This window comes from Phragmites australis, chromosome 14, assembly GCF_958298935.1.
Source record: "Phragmites australis chromosome 14, lpPhrAust1.1, whole genome shotgun sequence".
NCBI lineage: Eukaryota > Viridiplantae > Streptophyta > Magnoliopsida > Poales > Poaceae > Phragmites > Phragmites australis.
This window is the reverse complement of record NC_084934.1, coordinates 5,733,757-5,759,468: the sequence shown is the minus strand read 5'-3', so window position 1 is coordinate 5,759,468 and position 25,712 is coordinate 5,733,757. Positions and strand designations below refer to the sequence as shown.

The window sequence follows — 25,712 nt, the reverse complement described above, 5'->3', positions numbered from 1 at the left end:
CACATATCATCGCACAAACATCGGATGTTTTAAAAAGTTGTTGGGATCAGGAGTCTCTAGGTTGGTTTAGATACTCCGGATGATTGGAGTCTTCAGACAATGCTCCGACAAAGGTTCTTGATCTGTGGTTGGAATTCAACACAGAGTCTCCGGACAATGCTCCGACAGGGGGTTCTCGGTCTGTGGTTGTAGTTCAATCCAGAGTCTCGGGTTAGCCCGGACACTCCGGGTGATCGGAGTCTCCGAACGATACTCCGGCAAAAAGTCTCGGTTAGAACCTAACAGTTTCACCCGGAGTCTTCCGATTGACCCGGATACTCCGGGTTCTGTGTTCATTTGGATCCTCCGGGTTGGGTTCCGAACATGCTCGTGGTTATGCGATAAGTGCCAACCCGGAGTCTCCGGGTTGATTTGGATACTCTGGATCAGTACAAAATGTACTGTAACAGCTAATTTTATGGGTTGAATTTAAATAACCTCTCACTCCCTTCTTCATTTGCTGCTGAACCAACTCGAGACAAAAGTATTCAAAGCTACTTTAAAGCCATCTCACTCCTCTAGTGTATTAAATATTGCAAGGATTTGAGAGTTGTAATTGGAAAAGTATGATTGAGTGCTAGTGAGCAAAATTTCATTGTTTGAGCACTTGAGATCTTCATCAAGCCGTCAACTCGCGTTCTTTACTCTTGGAGCTTGAAGCTCCTAAACGACTATGCGTCACCCGATGAGCATCCAAGCTTATAGAGTGCCTCGTGAAGTTTGTGAAGGTCATCCTCGCCTTCACAAGGAAAGAGAAACCCCAAGCTCAATCTTTATGGTCGCTCGGTGAGGATAAGGGTTGAGAGAGATCGTCTCTTTGTGAGCACCTCAACGAAGACGTAGGATCATTTGATCCGAACTTCGGGAAATAAATTTGTGTCTTATTTGATTTCTTTATTGTTCTAGTTGTTTTTGGGCGTCTTCCCCTGATCTACATATTTGTGTGTTTTTAGCTACAGGTGATTTCAATTTCCTGTTTCATTCGGACTATCTGAGCTGAACCTGGAACCTCTGGACCCGAAGTATCCGGGTTGACCGGATTATCGAGAAAGTTTAATCCGCTGTAAAATTTTAAATTTTAGAAAACATCTATTCACCTCGTCTAGTTGATATCTGGTACATTCACTGGGGTTTGCTTGCATTTACTTGGCCGGTAGCCCAAGCTCTAAAGAAAAAAGGGTGAAAGAAACAGTAATGCTACGAGGTGCGATGCGGCTGCATATTCCTTGTCAGGTGTTTGGTTTCCTACCATCTGTTAATCGTATGTTTGATAAAATCATATTTAAAGTATACGAATAAATTGTCCGTTAGTCAAGTCTCTCACAGTATTAACTATCAGTCGAGTATGATCTTACTGAATCGGATTAGATTTAAGGTGCGACATCTTCTTAATAAAATCATATGGGGACATCCTTCTCCTTGTGCTCTTTTTTAAAAAGTTGTTCATTACATCTTATATTAAGTTTAGTAAAAAATTAGTTTATGATAGGTGAATAAAGGTTAAAAACTGTGACATATTAGAACTGTGACAGTAATACAAGTCTATTAAGGTATAGCAAAATACGGTAACAAACTAAGTATAACCTAAGTCTCCCGACCGTTTTTCTTCCTTCTTTGTTTGTTTGCGAGCTATGCAAGTCTGATTGATTGGAAGATTAATCACTCCGCTTGACCCATGAGGTTAATCGCATGTGGCCATGCAGCCGTTTGTGTTTGTCCGCGTTGTTTTTTTTTTTACTATATTTCTCCTTGTTTTTTATTCCAGGAGGGAGGGAGGGGCAAAACAGCGGATGCTGACCGTTGCGTGGCTGGTCCCTGCCCTGCTACGGAGTTAAAGTTACTGCTCCATCTTTTTTACAGCACCGAGGCACCGACTTTTTTCCCATCTTTTCGGTGGAGTGGTCACCCACTGTAGCTGCCGCAGCAGCACGGGTTGTGGACGGTCCGTGATGCGTCGTCTCGTCTACTCTCGTCTTTACTGCTGCTCATCATCTCTGTTCATCCTTTACTGCTCATCGTTACTCCTGTTCGGCACGCCACCAACGGCCCAGTGCAGTGCAGTGCCGTGCAGACTATCGTTACGTGGCTTCGTTTGGCTGAACTTCAGCTCTACGCTTTATTTCAGATTTAGAGTTTGGATGTTAAAATAAAATGATTTAAATATTTTTTATTTGTTATGAACGTAAACAAGATGACTTATATAAACATTATTGATGTACTTATAACTCTAACTCTATAAATTCCTAAGCTATGAATACCCTACTTTAAAAAATTTTAAGCTAAAACTCTATCAAAACAGACATATAGACCCCACCATCTAATTATTTTAAGAAAAAGAAATCCCTAACTTCCTACAAATTTTGCTATGGACCGGAGCATCCTTATCAGATGCTCCAAATTCTATTGGTTGTGTCCAAACCCCCAAACAAACAAATAAGTCCTGTAAGACCATTTTAAATAGCTACCTCAAATTTTCATCATCAAAAATACTATTACAGTATCCCCTATCACTATTATATTATCTCTTTTTTTTTTTTATCTCCAACAGCTACCTTATTTCCTATCGTCTCCTCCTCTTTTTCTCCCTCCGGACCCGCTGGCAGACTCTGTGAACAGTATATGCTACAGTACTGCTACAGTACCCGACGCGTTTTTCCGCCTCCAGGCCCACTGTCAGTTCCTGTGATCAGTGTTACCACAGTACTACTACAGTGTGCGTCACAGTGACACGCGCTGCTATAGTAGTCCGCACAAATACGGACCCCACTCTCTTTCCGCAAACACTGTAGCGTCACTGTTTGGCATCAGTAGTACTTAGATGAGGTAGCTGTTGGAGATCAATTTTTAATGTTACGGTACTTGTGAAGTACTGTAGCACCGGATACCTTCAGTGCTGGAGTTGGCCTAATAATACTATTTTCATTTATATTGTCTCCAAACAAGGCATTCCTCCCAGCATTATTTTGTTACTGAAACCTATCTGTTAGAACATTAACTGCACTAAAATCTTTTAGGTCCTATCGAGTCTGAAGTCTTAGCCAATACAGAAATCATTAGTTCCCTGTCTATGTTGGATATTCATGGTAGATGAAACATAACACTGCATCTGCGGTAACGATTTGGGCTGCATTTAATTTTGGACCATTTGTCTGTACGCAGTTATCTATACTGTATCTCAGCTAGCTAGCTAATTTCTCAGCTAACTAGCTAACTAACTAAAACTTCTGATAAACAATCTAAATGTCCCTACAAAATTGACCAACTTAATTCACCTGTGAGAGAAATGGCTCATCTTTTGTGCTCGTAGCACAATATCAGTTTGCAATTCTTCCTGAACCATCTGCCCATCTGCCTGAAGCCTCCCACACTTCACTGCGAAAAACTAGCACTTTCATCTTCTTTTAGATTCAATAATGCAGATATTGCCAAAGAAACAACAAAGCTTCTCTAATTCTAAAGAAGGGTTAATTCATCAATGGAGAACTGCACAAATTGAGTGCAGAGAAAAAAAGGAATAGTAGGATACTATTCAAAAGGAGTAGTGCCAGTGCACATAATATTTGGCAGGGTTCCTCTTTAACTCTTCAGCGAAGGACAAACATTTCATTTCATTTCATTTTACAATAACCCCCCAATTTCGGACAAGTGTGGCATGGGATCGAAGGTACCAGTAAGCTACTTGTGCAACTATGTACAGTTTCTTTACATATCCCTACCACCCCCACAACACAGAAATGAAGTCCCATAGTTGACAGATGATTCATGCTACATATTTCACTATAATACGCAAACAACATTGTTCTTGGAAGAAACTTTGCATGCCTACTTGCAGCGAGTAAGCACACAATATTTGCATTCTTCCATGGGGGATGGCAACGGATGGGCTCAAAGGGGCGAAGAAAGGGTTAGACTAAACATGACACAATGGCTGCATTATATGTGGGATTGTCGGCGTCAAGAGCCCTCTTTCTTCTTCATGTTCCTCCACTTGACCCTCAAGTCAGATGGGAGGCGTGTCCTGTGAAACACGTCCCTGCCATATTCTAGTATCCGAACCCATGGAGTTGGGCCATCCTCCTGTGGGGTGAACTTCGCCATTGCTTCCTGGATCAGCACAGTGAAAAGTATAAATATACAGGCCATGCAACCACACAATTATTTACAAAACTAGCCTGGCAACACCCAAGTTCAGCAATGAAAATTTACAGTCGAAGTACCTTCAAAGTTGCTTCTTCTTCCTCCGTCCAACAGAGCTTCGAACGCCTTCCAGATGGTGCAACAGGATTGGAACTGCAAGATAGATGCGCTCAGTTCTAGGAATAGCAAGACAGACACCATAAAATGGTACATTTTAAGAAACAAAACTTTCCACAATAAATGGAATACCTGAATATATGCAAATAAACACCGGTACTCTAAGAGAGCTGGCTCATTTTATGATTCACTTTCCTTTTTTGATGTGTACAGAATATTTTACCATGGCTATTGACACACAACAGAGGGTCATACCATTTGTGTCCATTCAACATGTGCTTAATCATAACAAACCACCATTGGTAAGGCAACATCTCAATTAAGTGTGATCTACCTTCACAATTCTAACCAGAATATCATAGAACTAACCATGTATGCAAAAACTCCATCTGGTATTCTGAATTCAAAGTCATGCACGAAAAATGAGGATGACTTTCAATCATATCAGCATCATCTCAGAGTTAGTGTTTTCTTATAAGACTTTAGGACCTTGAAAGTTTGAACCATGTCAAAGCTGATTGGCAACATGTTATCCATGATATTGAGCTAACTCCCCCACAGTTTTGCGTCAAAAAAGAAAATAACGGAAACTGTTCGAGCAAGAAAAAAAGAGCAATACCGTTATAAAAAACAAGGGAGCATTGGGACACACTACATGCCATCCCATCGACATCCGTGGTGGAGCTTTATTTATTGCATATCTAAACCAGCACTCTCAATATCATTTGACTCTAAATTAACTAAAGACCTCAGTCATGTTTAGTCAATCTAAAGAAACTACATTAATTAGGCTTTTGGCTATATGAACACAGCAAGTGCAAATAAATTTAGGGAAAGACGTGGGATGAAACTACACTCTAACACTTACTAACGCTTGTGTGGTGCATAATTTCTTTTTCTTGATGGGGAAGGCATGTGTTGATCCTGCTGCACAACAGTTTTTCTAGATTTACTATATACCACTGTCTCCTTTTCTTGTAATCTTGCTTTGCTGTGTCTCATGTTACGCCAAGGGGGTGATGATCGCTTGCCAGAGTCATTTGAAGATGTAGCTTCTTTTTCATCAGAATCACCAGATTGGTGAGAATTTGTAGGACCATCCTCTTTGTCAGCCTCAACTTCCTGATATGCAGAAGGACCACATCTGTTCTGGGATGAACTTTTTTCATGGGATGAATTGCCATTACCAGCTTCTTCGTCAGCTTCTTTGCTTTCCAATTGCGGCTGTTGCTCTGCATCCTGAACTCGTTTGCTACTATTATTCTTGAGTACAGAATGTTTATTCATGGGTGCAACATCAGGATTCCGAACAGGGGATGCCTTCTTAGTGACTACCTCCTCAGGACAACCATTACCTGTAGCATAAATTTTCTGCTTCTTCCGCTGCTGATCAGGCTCTTCATCCTGATGAGCAAGGTTACCTGCTTCATTTTGATGGATATTTTTCCTTTTTGATGGATCACACACATTCAAATGCCCCTCTCTGTTGGCAGCTCTTGGCAGAACTCCAGTTAGTTGCTCATCATGTTGCCGGACCAATTGTGTTGTGCCAAGAAAAGCAGAAAGGTTCTTCCTAGCTTCACAATATGTTTTCTTTGCCTTTTGATATGCTTCAGTGGCTTTCGTATAGAAGCATACCGGGCAGTAGAACAGGTCGGTCTCTTCGAATGTCACCGATGAACCGAAACAGCTATCATGAGCGGCTAACAAGCAGACGCTACATTTCAGCAACTGACCATCTTTACCACATTTTATGCACAAATCTTGTTGCGACAAGGCCCCAAGAGAATCATTGGTGTCTTGATCCTTGGGCCAGAACGACATTTTGTCAGTCATTGACAGAAGACCAGCAGCTGCAGTGCCACAGAAACTACCATCTGGGGAAGGGACATGTGATATTTCCGTAAAAGTATCCCTAAGATTTTCCTTGTTTGATGTCTTTGTTGCACTTTTTCCACCTCCATCCTGAGCAGAGTTTGAAACAGAAGTACTGCAACTACCTTTCTGAACATCAGTTCTGTTCTTTCCAGTATTCTGCTCAGATAAATAATTGGCTTCTGAAATTTTATCATGTAAGGCTATATTGCAGTTTTGACTCATTGGAGCAGTCTGCACATTCAGCCCTCCATGGACCGTATTCTTTTCCAAGATGCTGCCATCATCATGTAGAGCTTGATTAACTTTGTCAGCACCACTGACTTCTAGATGAGACTTGCCACCATTTTGCTCTTCAAACACCGTAGTATGCTCTGTAGCATTCCCTGGCAGATGGTTGGTTTCAGATTTACCTCCTTGAATTGCATCATTGCAGCTTACAGAAGGTAAAGAGCTAGCTGCTTGCAGAGTCAGCTTCTCATGAACATGATCCTTTTCCACTGGTCGAATATTAGCACTGTCATCATCCAGATCTTGATTTACTTTCTCACCAGTTTCATGTTGCAGAGCACTCAGATCAGTTTTGCTGCTGTGAGGTTGTGAAATCATGTTTGTATCCTGTGCAGTAATGAACTCAGGCAAGTGCCCAGGTTCAGATGCATTTGTTGGTAAGGCATCGTTGCTTCTGTCAAAATCTGGAGCTACAGTAGCGCGCGTGTTCAGCCCTTCATGGCTGGGATCCTTCAATGACTGATCGTTGGCACCACCATCATGTGGCTTCTCTCCATCGATATGGTGGGGTGGATTTGGAGATTTTTCTCTACGAGATTGTGGTTGAATAATGGTAGCATGATTCTCTGCATCCTGCTTGGACACCGATTCACTAATGCTTCCCTGAAAAGCCGCATCGCAGCTAGCTGAAGCATTCACAGCTCCAACTGGCATGTTCCCCTCCACAATAGGATTCTTTTCTGGAGACCTGGCACCTAAACCAACAGCACCCATATCATCTTCTTGCACATGATCGTAAGACCTACCGTCAGATGTACATGGTTCGTGAAAAACAGAAGTTGGTGCGATTGGATCCTTTTGGAGATTTCTTGCTTCTGTTCCATCGACTAAATCTGCTGGAGTCTCTTGCTGAAGCTCAGCATTGTCTGTAGGGAACCTAGGCCTCTCTATATTTACATGATCGTGGCTGCTGCACAAGGACTGATCATCGTCACGTTGGTTGGTGCCATTCTGCTCCAATTGGGATGGTGGGGCCACAGCTGCGATCTCTGGGTCAACTTCTTTGAGCTGAAGAGAAAATAAGAAGTTTAATATAACCTTTTTCTATTTTTAATTTTGACAATAGCTCTTTAACTTACCAACTCAAATGAAGTTTCTGGTAATGTAGGTTTCTTGATACATATAATGTTCTTGATGTCTTGACTGAATGGCTGAAGCATATCCTTCTCGAAAGTTCCTGAACTTCCGACCTGCAAATTTTACGCTCACGTAACACAAATCTCAAATCATCTGGAAACTGGGAAGGGCTTGATATGTGGTAACAATCAAATTGCAACATGTCTACTTTTTTAAAAAATAGACAACTAAAAGCACATAGGAGTTTTCTTCAAAATGTGAAAAGTCAAGTCACACTTAATTACAAAGAAGCACCAATAAGCACTACACTCCACACATAATTAGGAAGTTTCCACACTAGATGTGCATGGACGCTAATGTCATTATGCGATGAATGACAGCAAAGACGACTCCCCTGACTTATTTTTGAGGAATCAGCTAAGGGAAATATCATGAAGCATATAACCAGAATACATCAACTCGATTAATAACAGGGTCCAGCATATCAATATTGCAAAAATTAGAATATTGGATCAGTGATCTACTAAGGGCAGAAACAGAGTTACACCAGAGTTCTGAACAAAAAACACAACAGATTTACCCTAAAAATGCACATCTAGCCAAATGTTGGAAAATCAACTCCCAGTCTATCATGGAATGAAAATCCTATAAACTTATCCCACTTTGTTTTCCTTTGTTTTTGGAGTTTCAACGCATTGTGGCAGTGGCATCGCCTATCAAGATAGGATAGCAATCAGATACACTGTCCAGACTCCAGATTTATATCAATCCCCAAAACTCGCATTTGCTAGAGTCAGGATATTTCTATGCTCCCTCACGGGCGAGGCTCTACTACTACCACTCTACCAGTGACCAATCCTACACAACACAACTATAGAATACAGGAACCAAAAGGCTACCAATAGCTACCCAAATGTTTCCAAGTGACATCATCCACATACCCACATGAACAGAAGCAAATGCAAGCACTCACACAAACCTGCACTACTGTTCGACAAAAAGACCCTTCGACAAAATGGAAGGGGAATCAGAACCGCAAGATTGCATGCGGTCGCACGAACCACGCACCTCTCCTATGAGCTCAAGCAGCAAGTCCTCGCAGGAGCGGGCGGCGTCAACCCTAAGCACCCCCGCCGTCGCCGCGGCATCGCCCCCGGCCGCGACGGAGGCGACCTCCTGCAGGCACCGGAGCGCCACCCTCTCCCGCGCTGCCTCCGGGGCGCCAGCGAGGCAATCCGGCGAGGCGCCCACCAGCGCTGCGCAGCGCCAATAACCACCCTAGGTGAGAGAGCGAAGGCGTCGAAGCGAACCGAGGAGGCGCGCTTAGGGTTGGACGCTTACCCTTGATGGCGGAGAAGTGGAGGGCCTCGTCGCTGGCGAGGGCGTCGGCGACCCAGTGGGCGGCGAAGCGGGTGGCGGTGGCGGAGGCGAAGAGGGGCGGCGGCATTGCGAGAGGCGGAGGAGTTTTTGACTGTTTGAGGGGCCGAACTGCGAAAATACATTTCGGAGAAGATTCAGTATGGGCCGACCGATTACCCAGCGCGGATCGTAAAGCACCGCCTGCTGAAGATAGGGCCAGAGAAGGTACCATCTTTGTTGTTGCACCGGCTGGACCGGTAAATATAGGAACTTTTTTTATCGTTATATTTCTTAAATTGAAAATTTACAAAAATAGACATCTGTTTTAAAAAATAACATATATATACATAGACTCATGTCGTTCGTTGAAAGGATGACATATGTCAACAAAATACATTATTTCAATACTTCAAAATTCAAAATACTATCGAAATAGCAATGAACAATTCTGAAAAAATATAATGTAGAGAATACTATAATCTAGCTCTACCAAAATTTTCAACTCAAACAAATACTTATACAATAAGAAAAAAAAAGACAATTTTTTTTATAGAGTTGTACATGTCATATTTTTGTCTTTTTCAATGAGAAACGAAAATGACTGTATAATGAAATTTATCTTTTTCATTTCTCATTATATAGGTCATGTTTTTGTCTGAATTTTTTGGAGAGCTGGATCATAGTATCTTATACACCATAAATTTGTTTCAGAATTTTTATGACAATTTTGATAGTGTTTTGAATTTTAAGAGCAATGGAATGTAGCATTTTTATTTTTTAAACATGTTTCCCATTGGATTTTTTATTTTTCAAAATGGGCTCCTATTTTTGTAAATTTTCAATTTAAGAAATATAAAAATAAAAAAAAAACTAAATATAGCACAGGCCGGTAATCTGATTCCATACAAATTTAAATTTTGATGTAATCTCAGTGTTTGATAACGAAAGACCAAACCAACAACAACAAAATAAAATTTTAAGTAATCCGGTATTTGGATCCTTGGTTATGCCTACACCTTATATATTCTCATTACTTCCTTATCAAAACCTCGAATGCTTTGCCTCAGCTTTCCAGCAATTTATTCTAATTTCAACCGTCCGCTGAAGAAATATCATCGACGATTTCTTTGAGCAGGTTGTATTTGAATCTTCCCAACAATCATCATGCGTATTGTTACATGCCAAATCCTATACTCTGACATCTCCTCCAAACTGTTGTACAGTTCATAGGTACGGATGCCAAGAAAATAAGTCAATAATGCGCTCCCTTTCTTCATCCTCGCCAGACAACTGCTCATAATCCTCACCTGATAACTGCTCATAATTGTCAAAGGTTTGATCCTCCACCGATGATTTGCGATATCTGGGAATGGATTGGGTGCTATCATATCCAATGGGATCAAGAGGAGTAAAATGGGATAGTGAATATTGTTGGAAAATTGCAACAAAAATTAGGTCCAGATTTTATTAGGAGGAAAACTACAAAGTACTAGATGCAAACACTAGAACCAGCAGGTGTTGCACGCACAACTTATTTGTTGGGTTAATGAAAATGAGCTTCCGTGAGGGCAATCTAATCGATGTCGCGAAAGCAGCTCCTCGAGCGCAGTCGAAGTAGTCACAGTCGAGGACGTCCGTAAAGGGGAAGTAGTTGAAATCGAGGACACAGTAGACATAGCAGTCACCGAGCGATTGCGCTAAGCGCTACCAAAAAAACCTGATTGCCATCCCATACAGGTCTCTACGCGATACTAGTTTCGAAGATCCTACTCTCCTTCTCGGGGCACACTGAGAAAAGAGGACAACAAGGCTTGGCAACGATGCAGTTCAGTAGCGCTCACGAGAGAGAAGAGGAATGGGGAAAATGAGAAGAAAAGACAGAGACACAACCCGAACGTCTCCTGATTCTCATATAGCCATAAAATGGCAATTTTTTTTTTTTGTCACAAATGGTCATTAATGACAATCAAACTAAGTGTTTCGATCTCTTTAATCACCAGAATAAAATGTCATATCTATCTCTGTTTTCAAACACCTGTTTAATCACATTAAAACAGAATAAAAAGGAAAAATAATAATTGTACGATTGGCTGTCATTTCTACATGATTTTTCACACAAAATGTGCGCGCACATGTGTATCCAAAATCCCTCTCTTTCTCTCTCCCATGTGTTTCCATTTTAGATAAATGAGAGAGCCAACTATTTAAACATGTCCAACTCTCATTGAACTTGTACTATGAGATTAAAGTGTGAGAGCTTTGAAATTTTATAAATAGGCCATAAATGGACCAATTCCAACAAATACATCAGAGTGGAGATGAACTTAGCAAGAGATGTTTCGATTTTATACAACCCGGCGTAAAAGTACATGCTTCACGACACATTTACAATGTCAACACCCGTTGCTTCAGTTCCAAGGTGCACCGTACTTCATAGTCTTATGTTCCTCCAGCTGCAAAGAGAGACAAGAGATTAACCAATAAAGTTTCATTTCTATCGACATCATTTGTAAATTTCATTTGCTCAGAAATTTAAAGCCCTTTTTTTGGTCCTGAAGGCATCAAATTTTGCACGTTTAAGATGCTAACTGACATATGAGAAAATCGCACAATATAAGGTAACTAGTTTTCACGAAGCCACGGGCTAAACTGGGTTCAGGATACCATCTAGCTTGCTATGCCAATTCTTTGTCAAGTGCTGTACCTATCTTACAGTATGAAAAATTCTGACGCAATAAGCCAGACACAGGCATGAGGAAAGAAGCAAGACCATACAGGGCAAAATGTTTTGGCTGAATCATATCGAGGAAAAGAAAATTTTATTTGAATTGGTATAACTACATCCAAGTTTGTCCAGTTCAGTACAACTAAATGTTACACAAGCTGGTGGAGCACCAAAACATGCCCAAGACCAAAGTGCAAGGACCAAATCAATGCAATGAGAACATTTTCGGAATGCATGAGTTCAAACATCAAAATAAATTGAATGACTTCAAAGAAGTATTCTGATGTAATAACTACTAACACTTAAATATATTTGTGAGAAAACAAAATGTACACGTCGTAACACTAGGCTACTATGCATTAGAAATTTGGAATTCCATGTAACAGGATAGGGTAGCTCATTAAAAAAAAGTAACATGGTTTACCTGTCTGCATGTTTCCTTCTGGGTATCCAAAAGCTCATTATACTTCAACTGCAGATCCAACCTCTCAGCCTTGAGCTTTTCATAGTCAGAAATTGATGGACCACCCAGTTTCTGCTGAACAAATCTGGGATAAAAATATGTTAGTTGTTTCACAAAAATGATCCAAAATGTTTCCTCTCATGCCATTTTAGGAAAAATCTGTAGGCAATCAAGGATCATTGAACCAAGCTTCAATTTCATGAATAACCAAAGACAATCATGAGTCATTCCTCTTCAAGATGGGTCATGAAATATACATGACACAAAGTCAGGTGAACTCACTCAACTGCAGATGGAGGCTTGTCATTTTCCTCATACAGCGCAACAAGGACTGCAAGACAATGAGAAGCGGAAAGCAGCTCAAACGACTGTAATTTGCCAAGATATGCATAACAGAGCACATACCTTTCGTGAGGTAATCAAGCACACCACTGGATTCAAGATACTTCCTGAATCCTTCTTTCTTGGCTTCTCTATCCTACAAAGAGTCAAAAACCTTACCATTACCATAACCATCATTGGGAGGCAAAGCGTGGCATAAACATCTATCGTCATGGAGATATTCTAGCCTTAATTTACTGCTTACAAAGCATGCTACACATATAAATTCAAGCTATCTGTTAATGGCTAGTTTCACAGTGAGAACAAAAGTTTTGTTCATCCTAGATCGAAAATCTTAAGCTCAAACTACTAACATATAGATGAAATCGAATCGGACACCACACAATTGATGAAAATCACCAATTCATTCTTCCACATTGGACATTTGACAAAGACTAATCCGTAGCCGACCATATGCACCTCTAATTACAGTTGTTACCTACTAAGCCGAAATCTTTTGAAAGAAAAAAGAAAGAGCAAGAAAGGCTTAATTCGTAACTAGACAGTGAATACAGCATTTCGGCTAAATCTAAGCATCTATGCTAAACCAAGCTCCTCACAGAATCGACAAGCTTCTCATCAGGCGCATGGCTAGACATCAGCAACACATGAATGTTCATACCTCGCTTGATTTCGCAAAAGCTAAAAGCACGGCGTTTTTCCAAGAACAACAGCGAATGCAGGAACGGAGGGAGCAGAGGGCCCTGGCTACAGAACGAGGCCAAGAAAGAGGGCGGTACCATCCTAAAAGGAGAGCGGATCCGGGAGAGGTTGGGGAAATGGCGGCGCCGGCGAAGTGTCGGCCGGATCTGCGCCGCAGCGGGTGGCCTCGCACCGTACCGCCGCGAAGCTGAGCCGTAGTGCAGGCGGTGATGGAGACAGGTCTTCGCGTAAAGCGGTTCTACGGCGGACCGGTTGCCTCCATGATCTCGTTTGCCCGTGGTGTGCACCGTCTCGATGTCGGCTCCAAGGGAGCGAACAAATTGCTCGAGTGCCTATTTTCGGATGCGTTTTTTTCCTTAAAAAATGATTTTAACACAAATTTTGTAGTACCGAAAGTGCTGATGAGAAAAGCATGTCATATACATACATATGCATATAAATAAATTTTATGCTGGGAAGAAACACATCAGTGACAGATACGTATTATTTACTAAGTGGCTAGGTGAAATCATTTAGGCAGTAGATCGTAGACGATAGGCGTTGCACACGACGTTATCTGCTTAAACTCAGATGTTACTCTGCCCTACATCTTACTTTCGGCAATTCCACATGCAGGTATGTGAAGGTATCCGCGAGCTGCTGCAGCTACCCGTCACTGATATGTTTCTTCTGGGGCTAGCATAAAATTTATTTATATGACCTTGTTCTTCTGTGGCCAGCTATTGTGAAACATCTGAGAGCAATTATTATTACATCTTCTTGATGGCGCTTTTACTTTTGAATCACTGGATACATCAAGAACTGGGCATGAAACTAAGATCAAACCTAGATACAGAACTTGACAACATTCATGTAAGATCATGTTTAGAATTATTGAAGGAAACAAATTCCCGTAGAAATTGAAATTAATATAGCAGAAGACCAACAGAGCAAGTAATGAATAAACCATCAACTTCTACTGCTCCAACCATTACAACAATACCTAATCCAGGAATCCACGCTAATAAGCAGTGCACAGATAAATAACAGAATCCCAAAACTTGGTATACATGGACTTACCAGAGAGTCCCAAAACACAACCCTCAGAACCTACCTGGATCAGCAAAGCTATCAGAGATCTACACAGGTTTTATCTATTGTACTTAGATAGCAAGCCCAGTTTCAGTGTATTTCATCATCATCGAACATTAAAACATGCAATCAAAGTGTTCAGATCAAAAGAGGAGATAACAACTCACAAAAAAACCCGTTGAAACGAGTTGACGATCAAGGCTAGGCACGAAGCGGAGAGGTGTCGGGTGAGGTGACGCAGAGATGTCAGTGGAGGTGGCGAAGTCGCGCCGGGCGAGGCAGTGGTTGTAACATCCTGCGTTTTTAACATGTTAATTAATTGCAATTTTCAGTACAAATTAAAAAAAATGTGATTAATTAAGTAAACTAAAATCAAGGAAAAATACATACTCAAATATATTAACTTGACTAGGTATTACAAAATGCACTAGAGTTATTTTTAAAATAATCCCACCATTAAATTGGTTCATATGCATTGTTTTATGGTTTTTTATGGTTCTTTGCATGGAGATTTAAAATTGAATGTCTCTCAATTTCAAATCTATTCTTAGATTCTATGTAGCTCAAATTCAATTAATTCAAATCATCTTCCAAATCTCAGAGCCTTACTTCTAATTCATAATTCAAATATTCCCATTTGAATTGATCATAATCCAAAGTCAAATCCAAATTCAAATCTCTTATTTGAATTTAAACCCAAACCTTCTTTTCTTTTCCTTTTCTCATTTTCACCCGAGCCTAATCCCTTTCTCTCCTCGGGCCGCTTCTCTTTTTTTCCCTCTCGGCGTGGCCCAGCAAGCCAGCCAACCGGCCCGACTCCCTTCTCCCGCACTGTTGGCCCAGCTTCCTTGCGCATCGGCTAGCCCACTCGCTAGCGCCCCGCGCGAGCCCTGGCCATCCACGAGTCGCCCATCCCGCGCTCGTCCACGAGCGCCTTCTCCCTCTCCTCCAGCACGACGTCGTGCCACCGCGACGGCCGGCACAATGAATGTGCTGGCGACTTTCTCGCCCCCCCCCCCCACCACAACATCTCTCTGCACTCTCATTCTATCTCCTCTCTCTCTATCCTCACAGCATGCTGCCCAAGAGCCTGACACCGCGCGACTTCCGCGCTTGTGCACGCGCATGGCCGGCGCAGTCCGATCATGCCACAGAAATAAAGGTGGGCGTCGCCTTGCCACTTCATCGCCGCTCAGCTCATCGACGATCGTGTGATGCAAGCATCGCAATGCCTCACAGCGTCCTCTCCCTCTATAAATAGAGAGGTCTGGTCTCTCTCTCTGTGTGTTTCCCCACCTCACTACCACCACCGCGTGTCATCGTCGCCATTCTCGCCACTGTAGCTCCGCCATCGTCGATTCTTCCCCGCAAGCTATCGAGAAGCACCACAAGCTCGCTATCATCCATGTGCCGCTCTCCATCGATCGGAACCCCGACGGGAGCCCGTTGTCGCTTCGCCGGTCGCCATCCAGCTTCTCGCTGTTTTCAAGCTCGGTGAGCATCCCAGTCCCCTCGCACACCCTCCTAGCTAGTGGGTCATCGTTAATATGCTCTCTCTTTGCACGGCCGTGTGCAGCCATGGTTTGGTCCTCTGCCCCCCATGGCATGGTCATCGCCGGTGTGCATATTCCCTTGTGTGTGGTCCAGCCTTCGGGCCAAGTAGCTCAGGGACCCCTAGTCCCCTTTTCCGTGTAGGTTGACCACATGTAGTTGAGGGGTGGTGCTGTCCAGTTTCGCTACGCTGCCGCCATCTTCCTCAACGTTGTCTGGCACCACCCCGAGCGTCACCAGCCGTCAACGAGCTTCTAGACAAATTCCCTGTAGTGCGTAGATGCCCATCACATCTTTGTCATTGTGAGTCCTCGTTGGGAGCGCGATTCTGGCTATCTCTCCAGCATAGCTTTGCCACGATTGCTCACCACTGGATGATCCCCTTCACTGTTCCACTGGCCAGCAAACCCGCGCGCATGCGTGGCTGGGCCTGCTCTCTCACCTGTGCAGTCCGGCCGAGTGGACCATGGCTCGACCCACACACCGTCGGCCTACCAGCCCAACAACAAAGGCCTCACCCCAGTGAGCCAACCCAACTTTGCAGCCAGCGAACCGACCAGCCCTACCCGAGCGGGCTAGTACTATACAGCCCAGTACTATGCAGCCCGACTCGACCCATCCAAGCCCAGGTTAGGCCCAATACGAGCCCATTCTAGCCAATCGAGTATTGTTCATGTGGGCCCCACTGAGTTACTGTTCAATTGGGTCCCACCTATGAATAGTGTAATTTAGTATTTTCTCGATTTAATTTTAGATGAGATCTTCCAAGAGTCATAATTTTTCCATTCTAGCTTCGATTTTGGTGATTCTTTTGCCGAAATTCATCTAAATTCAAGATCTACATATCTATCACAGTGTGATATACATTAGAGCTCATTTGGCTTTTCGTTTGGTCTTATTTGATTCTTCTTTAATATAGCATGTTAATGACCGTAGTCATGATTGCAGATCGGCCAGAATTATGTGAGTGTTGCGCAGGAAGCGTCAAGAGCGAGAAAGATCCTGAATACAACCAAAACATTGAACAAAATCTTGGAGAAGGCAAGTCCTATCTCCTTGATCGTATTGAACCTATGTTTTTAACTAATCCACATGATCTACTAAAACTAGACTCACAAACTGCTATCGTATGTGCTACGTACTACTATTTTACAAACAACTTGTAATAGTTAACCCTATCAACACTTGCTATGCCTTAAATGTGTCTTTCAAAATACATATCACCCTAGGATTACCTGTTGCTATATATATTAATTACAGACGATGCCTTGATATCTAACTTGTTTAGGATTGAATACGCTTCATTAGAGATATCACTTTTAAAACACCTCTCCTCGAAGATAAGATTTACTGTTATCAATGATAACTCATATATCATGAATCCTTAATGGTTGTAAAATCCTTGATGTCATGTAGGATGTGGTGGGTGGTGTGGAAAAATGGGTGAAAACTATATTAGCAGGGGCAAGTGGAGTAGTACTTTGGACGAGGATGCTCCTGGTGGCTTGAGTTACCTCTATGGTATTCATTGCCAGAAGATATCTTCCATGACCGCTTAAGAACCAAGTCATTTTGCGGCCAAGCTTAAGCAACTCCGGTGCAACCACGCATCTTGAATGGGCAGGACTTGACTTCTTTTCACTGGACTAGGTTGGGCATCATACTAGGAGACTGGGGAGCAACGAGAGGTCAAGTGTCCATCTGCCCCTCTGTCTGAATATTTTGAGAGATGGCATAACCAATCTGGTATTCTATCCAAGGACTCTGGGACTTGAGGTGTCTCATAGAAAAGCCTGGTAGGAAAGGTGATTGAAGTATCTCGGTATGATTCGCTCCTCCGCTTACAACGGTTGAAGATTGAGCACATCACATGGGTACATTGTATAACCTCTGTAGAGTGTAAAACTATTCAAATAGTCGTGTCCATGGTCATAGTAATGCGAAGACAGAACCTTTTTGACTAGACTATGTGTGCGTATGTCTTGATGAGTGAATGTGTAGACTAGATGTCCTTGTGATGATGTTATTGGCTCAATCCGCCAGAAGCTGTGTGGTACTAGAGGTATACCAGAGGTGATGATGGGACTGCGAAGTGAAGTGTAGCCCCTCCCAGGACTAAAAACCCCCAGATATAGCTTGTTACATGGTTTTGAACTATTTAAACTATTTTAAAATCAATCATAAATGATACAATTGAATACTTGCATAAACTGCTTTATGCTTAAAATTAAATCATAAAGTCTTGTCCTTGAATTACCCCTTTATGCATCTATCAACACCTTGAAGTAGTATAGGGCTTGTTGAGTACCTTCCGTACTCACTCTTGTTGTCATTCAGATGAGGAAGCCGGTGCCGACTTCCCTGGAGGTGAAGGCAAGAATAAAGAGTAGTCTTAGAGGTCGCATTCGCACCCTAGCTTCTTGTGGCTTTGGGTCTTTGCTTTTCGCTGAGTTTTGCTAGCTGTTCGGCCAGGTTTGTAATAAACAATTTGGTTTATAACCTTTTGTACTCTAAATCTTTATACTTATGTATGAAGTTGACTATGATGCCACAACTGTTATATTATGCGTATCAACTACTTGATCTAAGGACTGATACGGGAGGTACATGACATCCCAGGTTGGGGTCTTACAGCGGTGAAGCGTTGGGCAAGGCGGCAGAGAGGTGTAGTGGAGTGGGGCGGCTTGACGGAGAGGCTCAGTGGAGCGGGGCGATGGAGAGGCATGGTGGAGCGGGGCGGCTCAATGGAGCGGGGTGGCTCGGTGGAGAAGCTCAATGGAGCGGGGCAGTGGAGAGGCGCAGTGGAGCAGTGGGGTGGAGTGGGGCGGCGACAAACCCAACCATGAGCAGCGGAGAGTCGTGGTGGTGCTCGGTGGTGGCACGGGGATGAGGAGGCTGGAGGCGGGCTAGGACTTGGGCAAAATGACACGGAGGGCTGAGACTATATATACATATATGGTCATAGGTGACGGGTGAATAATATCACCCGTCACTTATGACTTGTAATAAGTGACGGGTGAAGATAGTAAAAGGTGACGGGTGACGAATATCACACGTCACCTATGATAACACACCGGATGATCCGTTGCAAATGCCAGACCAATTTGAGCAGACCATGGAGTTCTAAATGTCGGATAATCTGGTGATGATAAAATTGAACTCACCGGACAATTTTCAAGATATCAGAGGGACCTAGCAGAGATCTGAACGTTGGATGATCCTCTGAGGAGGAAAAGAGAGCACCGGACCATCCGATGAAGCGAAAAAGGTGACAGTAATACTCTTCACCCGTCACCTATTACAAATTCAAATAACTTAAAACCTAAAATTCAAATTTGAAATTAATATTACAATTTTGACATTAATATTACAAATTCAAATAACTTGAAACCTAAAATTCAAATTTGACATTAATATTACAAATTTAATATATACAAATTCAAATTAGCCATTAATATTACAAATTTGACACTAAAATTCAAATTCGTCGTTTTTATGCTTTCTTGACACGGATCCCTTCGTTATGGTCGGAGCGCATGTATGGAGTTTTCTCAGTTGGCAAAAGGTATGGCACGATTGCAGTAGCAAAAAGGGGGACTTCATCGAATTGATTGAAGTCCTCCTCATCAACGATGTTTACAACTCCGACGATACGTTTTTTTTTCCAACGAGAACCACATATCATTTCTTCTTTGCTGTGTCAGACACAAAAAAGACTTGGCAAACATTTTTAGCAAGTATGAAAGGTTCAGATTTGTTTGAGATCAATGCTAGTGAACCCATACTTGTCATTAGTGACGCCATTTGTCCCTTGTACCCAATGGCACCGAAACAGGGCTACCTTGAATCCCAAGTAGTTGAACTCCCAGATCTCCTCTATTTGACCGTAGTATGTGTCCCTTTGCATGTCATTGTTATAAGCATCTATACGGGCACCACTGTTCTGGTATAACTTCTTCTCATCTTGGGTAACTGTGTAAAATGCGTATCCATTTATATTGTGTCCTTGATATGTCATAATTATGTATATAGGGCCCAGTGCTGGTTTTTTTTATCGTAGCACTTGTAGGAGTGCTAGATTGTATAATTCAATCTCGAAACGAAGTGGTGAACATTTGCATATGTTGCCTCGCAACCCGAGCTTCGGTTTGCCCTGGATTCTCTTCAAGTAGCATCTGCTTGTGCTCATCGATATGTGGGCACACTTCGCTCATTTGTTGCAGCACGAGGAAATGAGTTTGGTCATATACCTTCGAATCAAGAGTTATTGCCATCTTCCCCAGAACCCCTACACATGTGAGCCTCCCCTCATGGAGAGACTTAGGCATACCAATTGGGTTATTTGGGTCAATGTAATCAACAAATCACTCCAATACCTCCTCCTTCACATAACCCTACACGATGCATCCCTTAGAAAAGGCTCAATTCCTTATGTACTACTTGAGAATGTTCATAAATCTCTCATAAAGAAACATGTGATGCAGGAACACGGGGCCAAAGTAGTGTATCTCCTTCACAATGTGAGCAGTGAGATGTGCCATGTTATAGAAAAAGGATGGCGGGAAATACGCCTCAAGAATACATTGAGTCTCAAAGTATCTTTTTTCTAGCTCCTCCAGCGACTTTGGATCGAGCACCTTTTGTTCAATTGCATTGAAGAAAAAGTATAGGATCAGGATAGCCTCGTGAACCTTAATTGGGAGGATGTTCTTAATAGCTACCAAAAGCAGTGACGTCATTAACACATGACAATCATGGGATTTCATCATGATGAAATTCATTTTCAGCTCTTTCACTGAAACAAGTCTTATAATGTTGGACGAGTGACCAGAGGGAACTTTCACACTGTGCAAGAACTTACATAATTCTTTTTCCTCCTTCTTGGAGAGCGTGTAGCTATTGGGGTAGGTGTTTTTCTTTGCCCGTATTATGTGCATGAAGCTCTGGCCTTAAGCCCATTTCTTTAAGGTCAGCTCGTGCGTTCTTATGATCATTTCCTTTTTGCTTTATTTGGAGCAATATATCGATCAGACTCTCACAGATATTTTTCTTTATATGCATGTTGTTGATAGAATGGAGAACATCTAATTTTTTCCAATACTCTAGCTCGAATAGTATTGATTTCTTGTTCCATATTCCTTTTTATTCATCATCCTTGGAGGATCATTTTTGCTTACTAAGGACAACATTGATATTCTTAACCTGATTGTAGACATCTTCCCCACTGAAATGCCTTAGAGGTAGCGCTTTCTCCCTTGTGCCATCGAACTGCTTGTCCATATTTCGGTACCCGTGCTTCTTAGGATGTAAACGTCGATGCCACATGTACACTTGAGTTGTTCAACCTCAAATTGCATGTGTCATCTAAGCAATGGGTGTAAGCTTCACCTTTTCTTTTGCTCTGACCTGGCAAGTTACGAAGTGTTAGCAGGTCATTGATGGTGATGAACAACATTGCATGCAAGGTAAAGTACTCTTACTTGTATTGATCAAAAACATCGATACCTTCTGACCAGAGTTTCTTAAGATCATCGACTAAAAGCCTAAGGTACACATCGATATCATTGCCAGGTTGTTTCGGTCCTGATATCATGGTTGACAAAATAATATATTTCTGCTTTGTACAAAGCCAAGGTGGAGGGTTGTAGATCGACAATACAACATGCTAGGTGCTATGTGAGGTATTCATGTTACCGAATGAATTCATGCCATCTGTGCTCATAGCAAACCTAATATTTTTCAATTCTTCAGCAAACCAACCAAATGTGGAATCAATGGTTCACCACTAAGCGGAATCCACAGGGTGTCGTATCACTGTGTTGTTCTTACAACCTTCCTTATGCCAACGCACCAATTGGGCCTCCTTTCTATTGCCAAACAATCGCTTCAGTCAAGGAATTACAGGAAAATACTACACCACCTTCCTAGGATGCCCTTTACTTTTCTTGTCTCCATCCCCGTCACCACCGTCATTTCTACGTTTATATCGATAGGCTCCACTAACAGGGTATTGATCCAGGTTTGTATACTCTCTATGAAACAAGATACAATCATGCTTACATGCATGTATTTTTTCTATTTCCAGTCCTAAAGGACAAATTATCTTCTTCGCGTCGTAGACGCCCTCGGGCAGCAAGTTCCCCTCTAGTAGCATGTCCCTTAGCAGATCCAACAATACTTCGAAACTCTTGTCAGTCTAACTATGGGTTGCCTTCAGCTATAGAAGCTTAAGGTCCCTAAATTGCTGCATGTACTTTTTCTTACAGTTAGGATAAAGGGGCGCCTTGGAATTTCACACAAACTCCTAAAATTTAGCAAACTCACTATTATTATACTCATCGTGTTGCTCAACATCCCGCACCATATGGTCCACATTCTCTACGATTATCATTAAAATCTAATATGTCCTCATCTCTGAGATCATGATCCATATCACCGGATGTAAGTCCTTGATCCAAACTATCGGCATGGAGGCTCCGATCCATCTCTCCTTTATTAAGACCTTCCTCACCATGCTTGTTCCAACATGTATAATTCTCTTTAAATCCATGCATGACCAAGTGTGCATGAACATTGTCTTGTTTTAGGAACTTCTTATCATTCCCGTAATCATGACATGGACAATACATTGCCTTTTTACCCTAATCTTTCATATCTGCTAACGCAACACTCATGAAATAATTCACTCCGCTCAGGTACTTTGGACAACTCCGGGTCTCAAGGTACATGCAACTTCTGTCTGCCATCTACAATGTAAAAACATTCAGTCTTCATTAATAATTACCTTATTTGCTAGATTAACTATGCGATTAAAAATTCCATACAATTACACTAGATCTGTGACATCTCACGGTAGATCGGGCAAACCTAGTATCAAATCTAGCATCAATACAAATCACTTGTATTAAGATTTTGGATAAAGATGCAAAATGGTCAATTACAACTCAAAGCACAAAAATCTACTAAATAGGGGTTAAAGGAGGAGGAAAGGCGGAGCTGCAAACCTTCAAAGACCTAGCAATAATTCAAACTTTAAATCAACAAGATATTAGAGAATCTCTAGTGGAATCGAAGAAAATTGCCAGAAGTTGACGCCAAAGGTCGCGCTCTGTAACTATTAGGAGCGTAGTAGCTAGCCAGCTCTAATAGCAGAGGAGAGTTATCAGTGATGGGTCATAACAGAACCTGTTACTTATGTCAGGTCATAAGTGACATGTCGTAACATCACATATCACTTATAACTAGCCCAGGGAGATCTACCACTAATGTCATGTCATAAGTGATGGGTCATAATGTCAACCATCACTGATGACTGGCCTAGGGAGATCCATCACTAATGTGTTATAAATTAGTGACGAGTGTATTTATGACCCATTACTAATATCATAAGTAACGGGTAACTTTATGACCCGTCACTGTCATTAGTGATAGGTTATGGTCCGATCCCGACCCTAGGCTAAATAAGTGACGGACCGTAGCAAGATCCGTCACTAAAGGTTCTTTAGTGACAGGTCCTGGAGACCCATCACTTATATAGTGTCTTCTTTGTCTGTTTTTCACATAGTGATTGCTTCAATGATGTTCTTATATTGAACAAAAGTCTTTAATACCGTTTTGGATGATAACGATATGGTGAATCATAGCTAGCGGACGATATTATGGTGTTGTTGTTTTGTCAGGCTTAATCATGTTTCCAGATGTTGATAACTTGTTTAGTTTCTTTGTTGTTTTGTTAGGCTTAATCATGTTTTCAGATGTTGATAACTTGTTCAGTTTCTAATTTTGTCTATTAAAGATGATGGTCTAATCAATTGTAGTTAAATAGCTTGTTAAAGCAATTTACTTCTTAAGATTTTCAAATCTCACCCTTGCTATCTTTCCTAGTACAACTTGAGGTGATGGCGAGCATACGGGATGGGTAGTTGCACTGTGTTTGCACAATCACCACTATCTTTTGTTTAGACTTATTGTGTTGTCAGTGGGAGATTATTAGTCTTTTGATGTATCTTTGGTCTATTATGGCTTGGATGTATGATCAAGGCTTATTTCTCTTGTTAGGATGCTCATTACTGCTAGTGTGTTGTTATATATATATCTGTCTATGTAGTGAGTGGTTAGTTATACCTCTAATTACATGGAATGTGCTGTCGAATTTTTGCTTTAAGGTTCAGCGGTGCTGTAGATTGATCTGAGTGACATTCTAGGCTTATGGTAGCCGGGGTGTTACAGTTCATATCAAAGTCTAGGCTTTAGGTCCTAGGTAATTATATGCTAAACTTGACACACCTGCACATGTATGATGAGTATGGGTTACATTTCATTGCATGTGACTTGTTTATCACTACTTGTTTTTGTTTATTACTATAAATAAGTGTTGAAGTTACTTAATTGATTCTTTGTATGTATACCTTAGTGTTTGGTCATTGATAAGATGTTAAGGTGTTGTAGTTGTCTCTATTGGAGTGATGAGGATGTTGATTGGTTGAAGTCATTGGTGTGGCCTGTAGGACCTGATAAGCTTCAGATGACCAGTAACATGTCTGTTGTGTGGCATTGCAGATGGGTTGAATGGAGGGCCCCCGTGATGTCTTTTCTACACTGCTAGGTGAGGTGACTGAATTTTAGGTTTTTGATCCAACGATCCACATACAGAGCGAATATTTTGGGTACGGGATGGATTAGCCCTCATGTCGTAGACCCTAACTATTTGTTCTTGGGATGTCGTGTGCCTTATCCTAGTAGGGTGACGACATTTTCAACCTAAACCTTAGAATGGCGTAGGATTTTTTTCCCTATGGAGTCAAGTCGGTCTTTTACCGACTGTGGTGACACGGTGTGGCCTAGACCCGAGAGGGGTTCTGAAAGATTCTTTGAGTCATTTTGTTGAGGGTTGTATACTAGTTGGTGTGATTGAGATATAGTGTTTAAGTCTCAGTCTTGCATTTCCGTGTCTCTTTCGGTTTGAAGCATTCATTTGTAGTTGGAATGGCAATGCGGTTTTTTTGTGTGGTTGTTTTCTGTAGTCGTAAAAGGCTACTTGTAGTTTGAGTGGTTCTCAGGATAGCCTGGGTGGAGTGTTTCACTAGCTCTAGGAGTAGGAGTCCACCATTTGTGTCAGTGATCCTACATTTGTTCTGTGGTGTTATATGTGTGAAGTGCTGAAGGTTGGTGCCTGCAAGGCCAAGACAGAGTTGTTGGTCGGTTTGTGACGTGTTTTCTTGTGTTCATTTGGCAAACCATGTTATGTTGGTCGTGGGGATTCGTTTGGTTTGAAGGAGGAAGCCAAGGTTATACCTGGCCCGTAGGCATGTTGGTATTGTTTAGGATTTATCATTAAAATTGTGCCCTATAGCTTCTTGATGAGATGCTGTGTTGACTTGTCGCTGTTGAGCGTTGGTGGTTGAGCCTAGCGAGTTTCACTCATCAAGAGTACCCTAAAGTTGAGTTACCTGAATTTTTCCTGGCCAAGTAGCTGGAGGTATCGCTAGAGCTTGTTGTGGCATTCCCTTGAGTGTTTCTTAGTGTGTGGTCTGAGCTCAGCCTTTCTTCCTTGTTGGCCCTCATGGAGCGAGTGGAACTGAAGAAGTAATTGGTTAATTCCTGGTTTGAGGTTTTTCAATAGTGGATCAAGTCTTCGTTGGTTGCTTCAGTTCTTTCTCTAAGATGAAGTTTTGACTAGGGGATGTCTGGACAGGTTTTCATGCTGGAAGTTTGCACTTATCGGAAGCAAGTACCTGTTATCCCATAAAGCGATACTTTAGGTGCTTGGTTGCTAGGACACCAATGTGTGTCCTAAGGATGATTTGGAAGGTGGAGTTCGCCCCAGAGTTTGAGTGGCAAGTTCGGTGATATGTTTGGAAGTTAGTGAATGCTCCCCTTTTAAGGGAGTGTTGTGGAAGAGGATGACCTCTGTTCAAGTGGGCCTCTGTGGTTTAATGTTGTCTAGAAAACATTATGCTCTCT

The 25,712-nt window shown here is 42.0% G+C and overlaps 2 protein-coding genes across 2 annotated transcripts; both read right to left on the bottom strand.

Moving 5' to 3' along the window:
• Positions 1-3,581: 3,581 nt before the first annotated feature.
• LOC133890689 (uncharacterized) lies at positions 3,582-9,036 on the bottom strand. Its single transcript, XM_062331183.1, has 6 exons — positions 8,878-9,036; positions 8,605-8,792; positions 7,539-7,649; positions 5,162-7,467; positions 4,257-4,329; positions 3,582-4,143 (listed from the first exon to the last, which is right to left on the bottom strand). The coding sequence occupies exons 1-6, from the start codon at positions 8,981-8,983 to the stop codon at positions 3,994-3,996; spliced, it is 2,934 nt and encodes a 977-aa protein (XP_062187167.1). The 5' UTR covers positions 8,984-9,036; the 3' UTR covers positions 3,582-3,993.
• A 2,080-nt stretch (positions 9,037-11,116) lies between these two features.
• On the bottom strand, positions 11,117-13,406 carry LOC133891195 (uncharacterized). Its single transcript, XM_062331915.1, has 5 exons — positions 13,205-13,406; positions 12,489-12,561; positions 12,366-12,414; positions 12,045-12,168; positions 11,117-11,348 (listed from the first exon to the last, which is right to left on the bottom strand). Exons 1-5 carry the CDS (start codon positions 13,205-13,207, stop codon positions 11,304-11,306), a joined length of 294 nt encoding a protein of 97 aa, XP_062187899.1. The 5' UTR covers positions 13,208-13,406; the 3' UTR covers positions 11,117-11,303.
• Between the last annotated feature and the right edge of the window lie 12,306 nt (positions 13,407-25,712).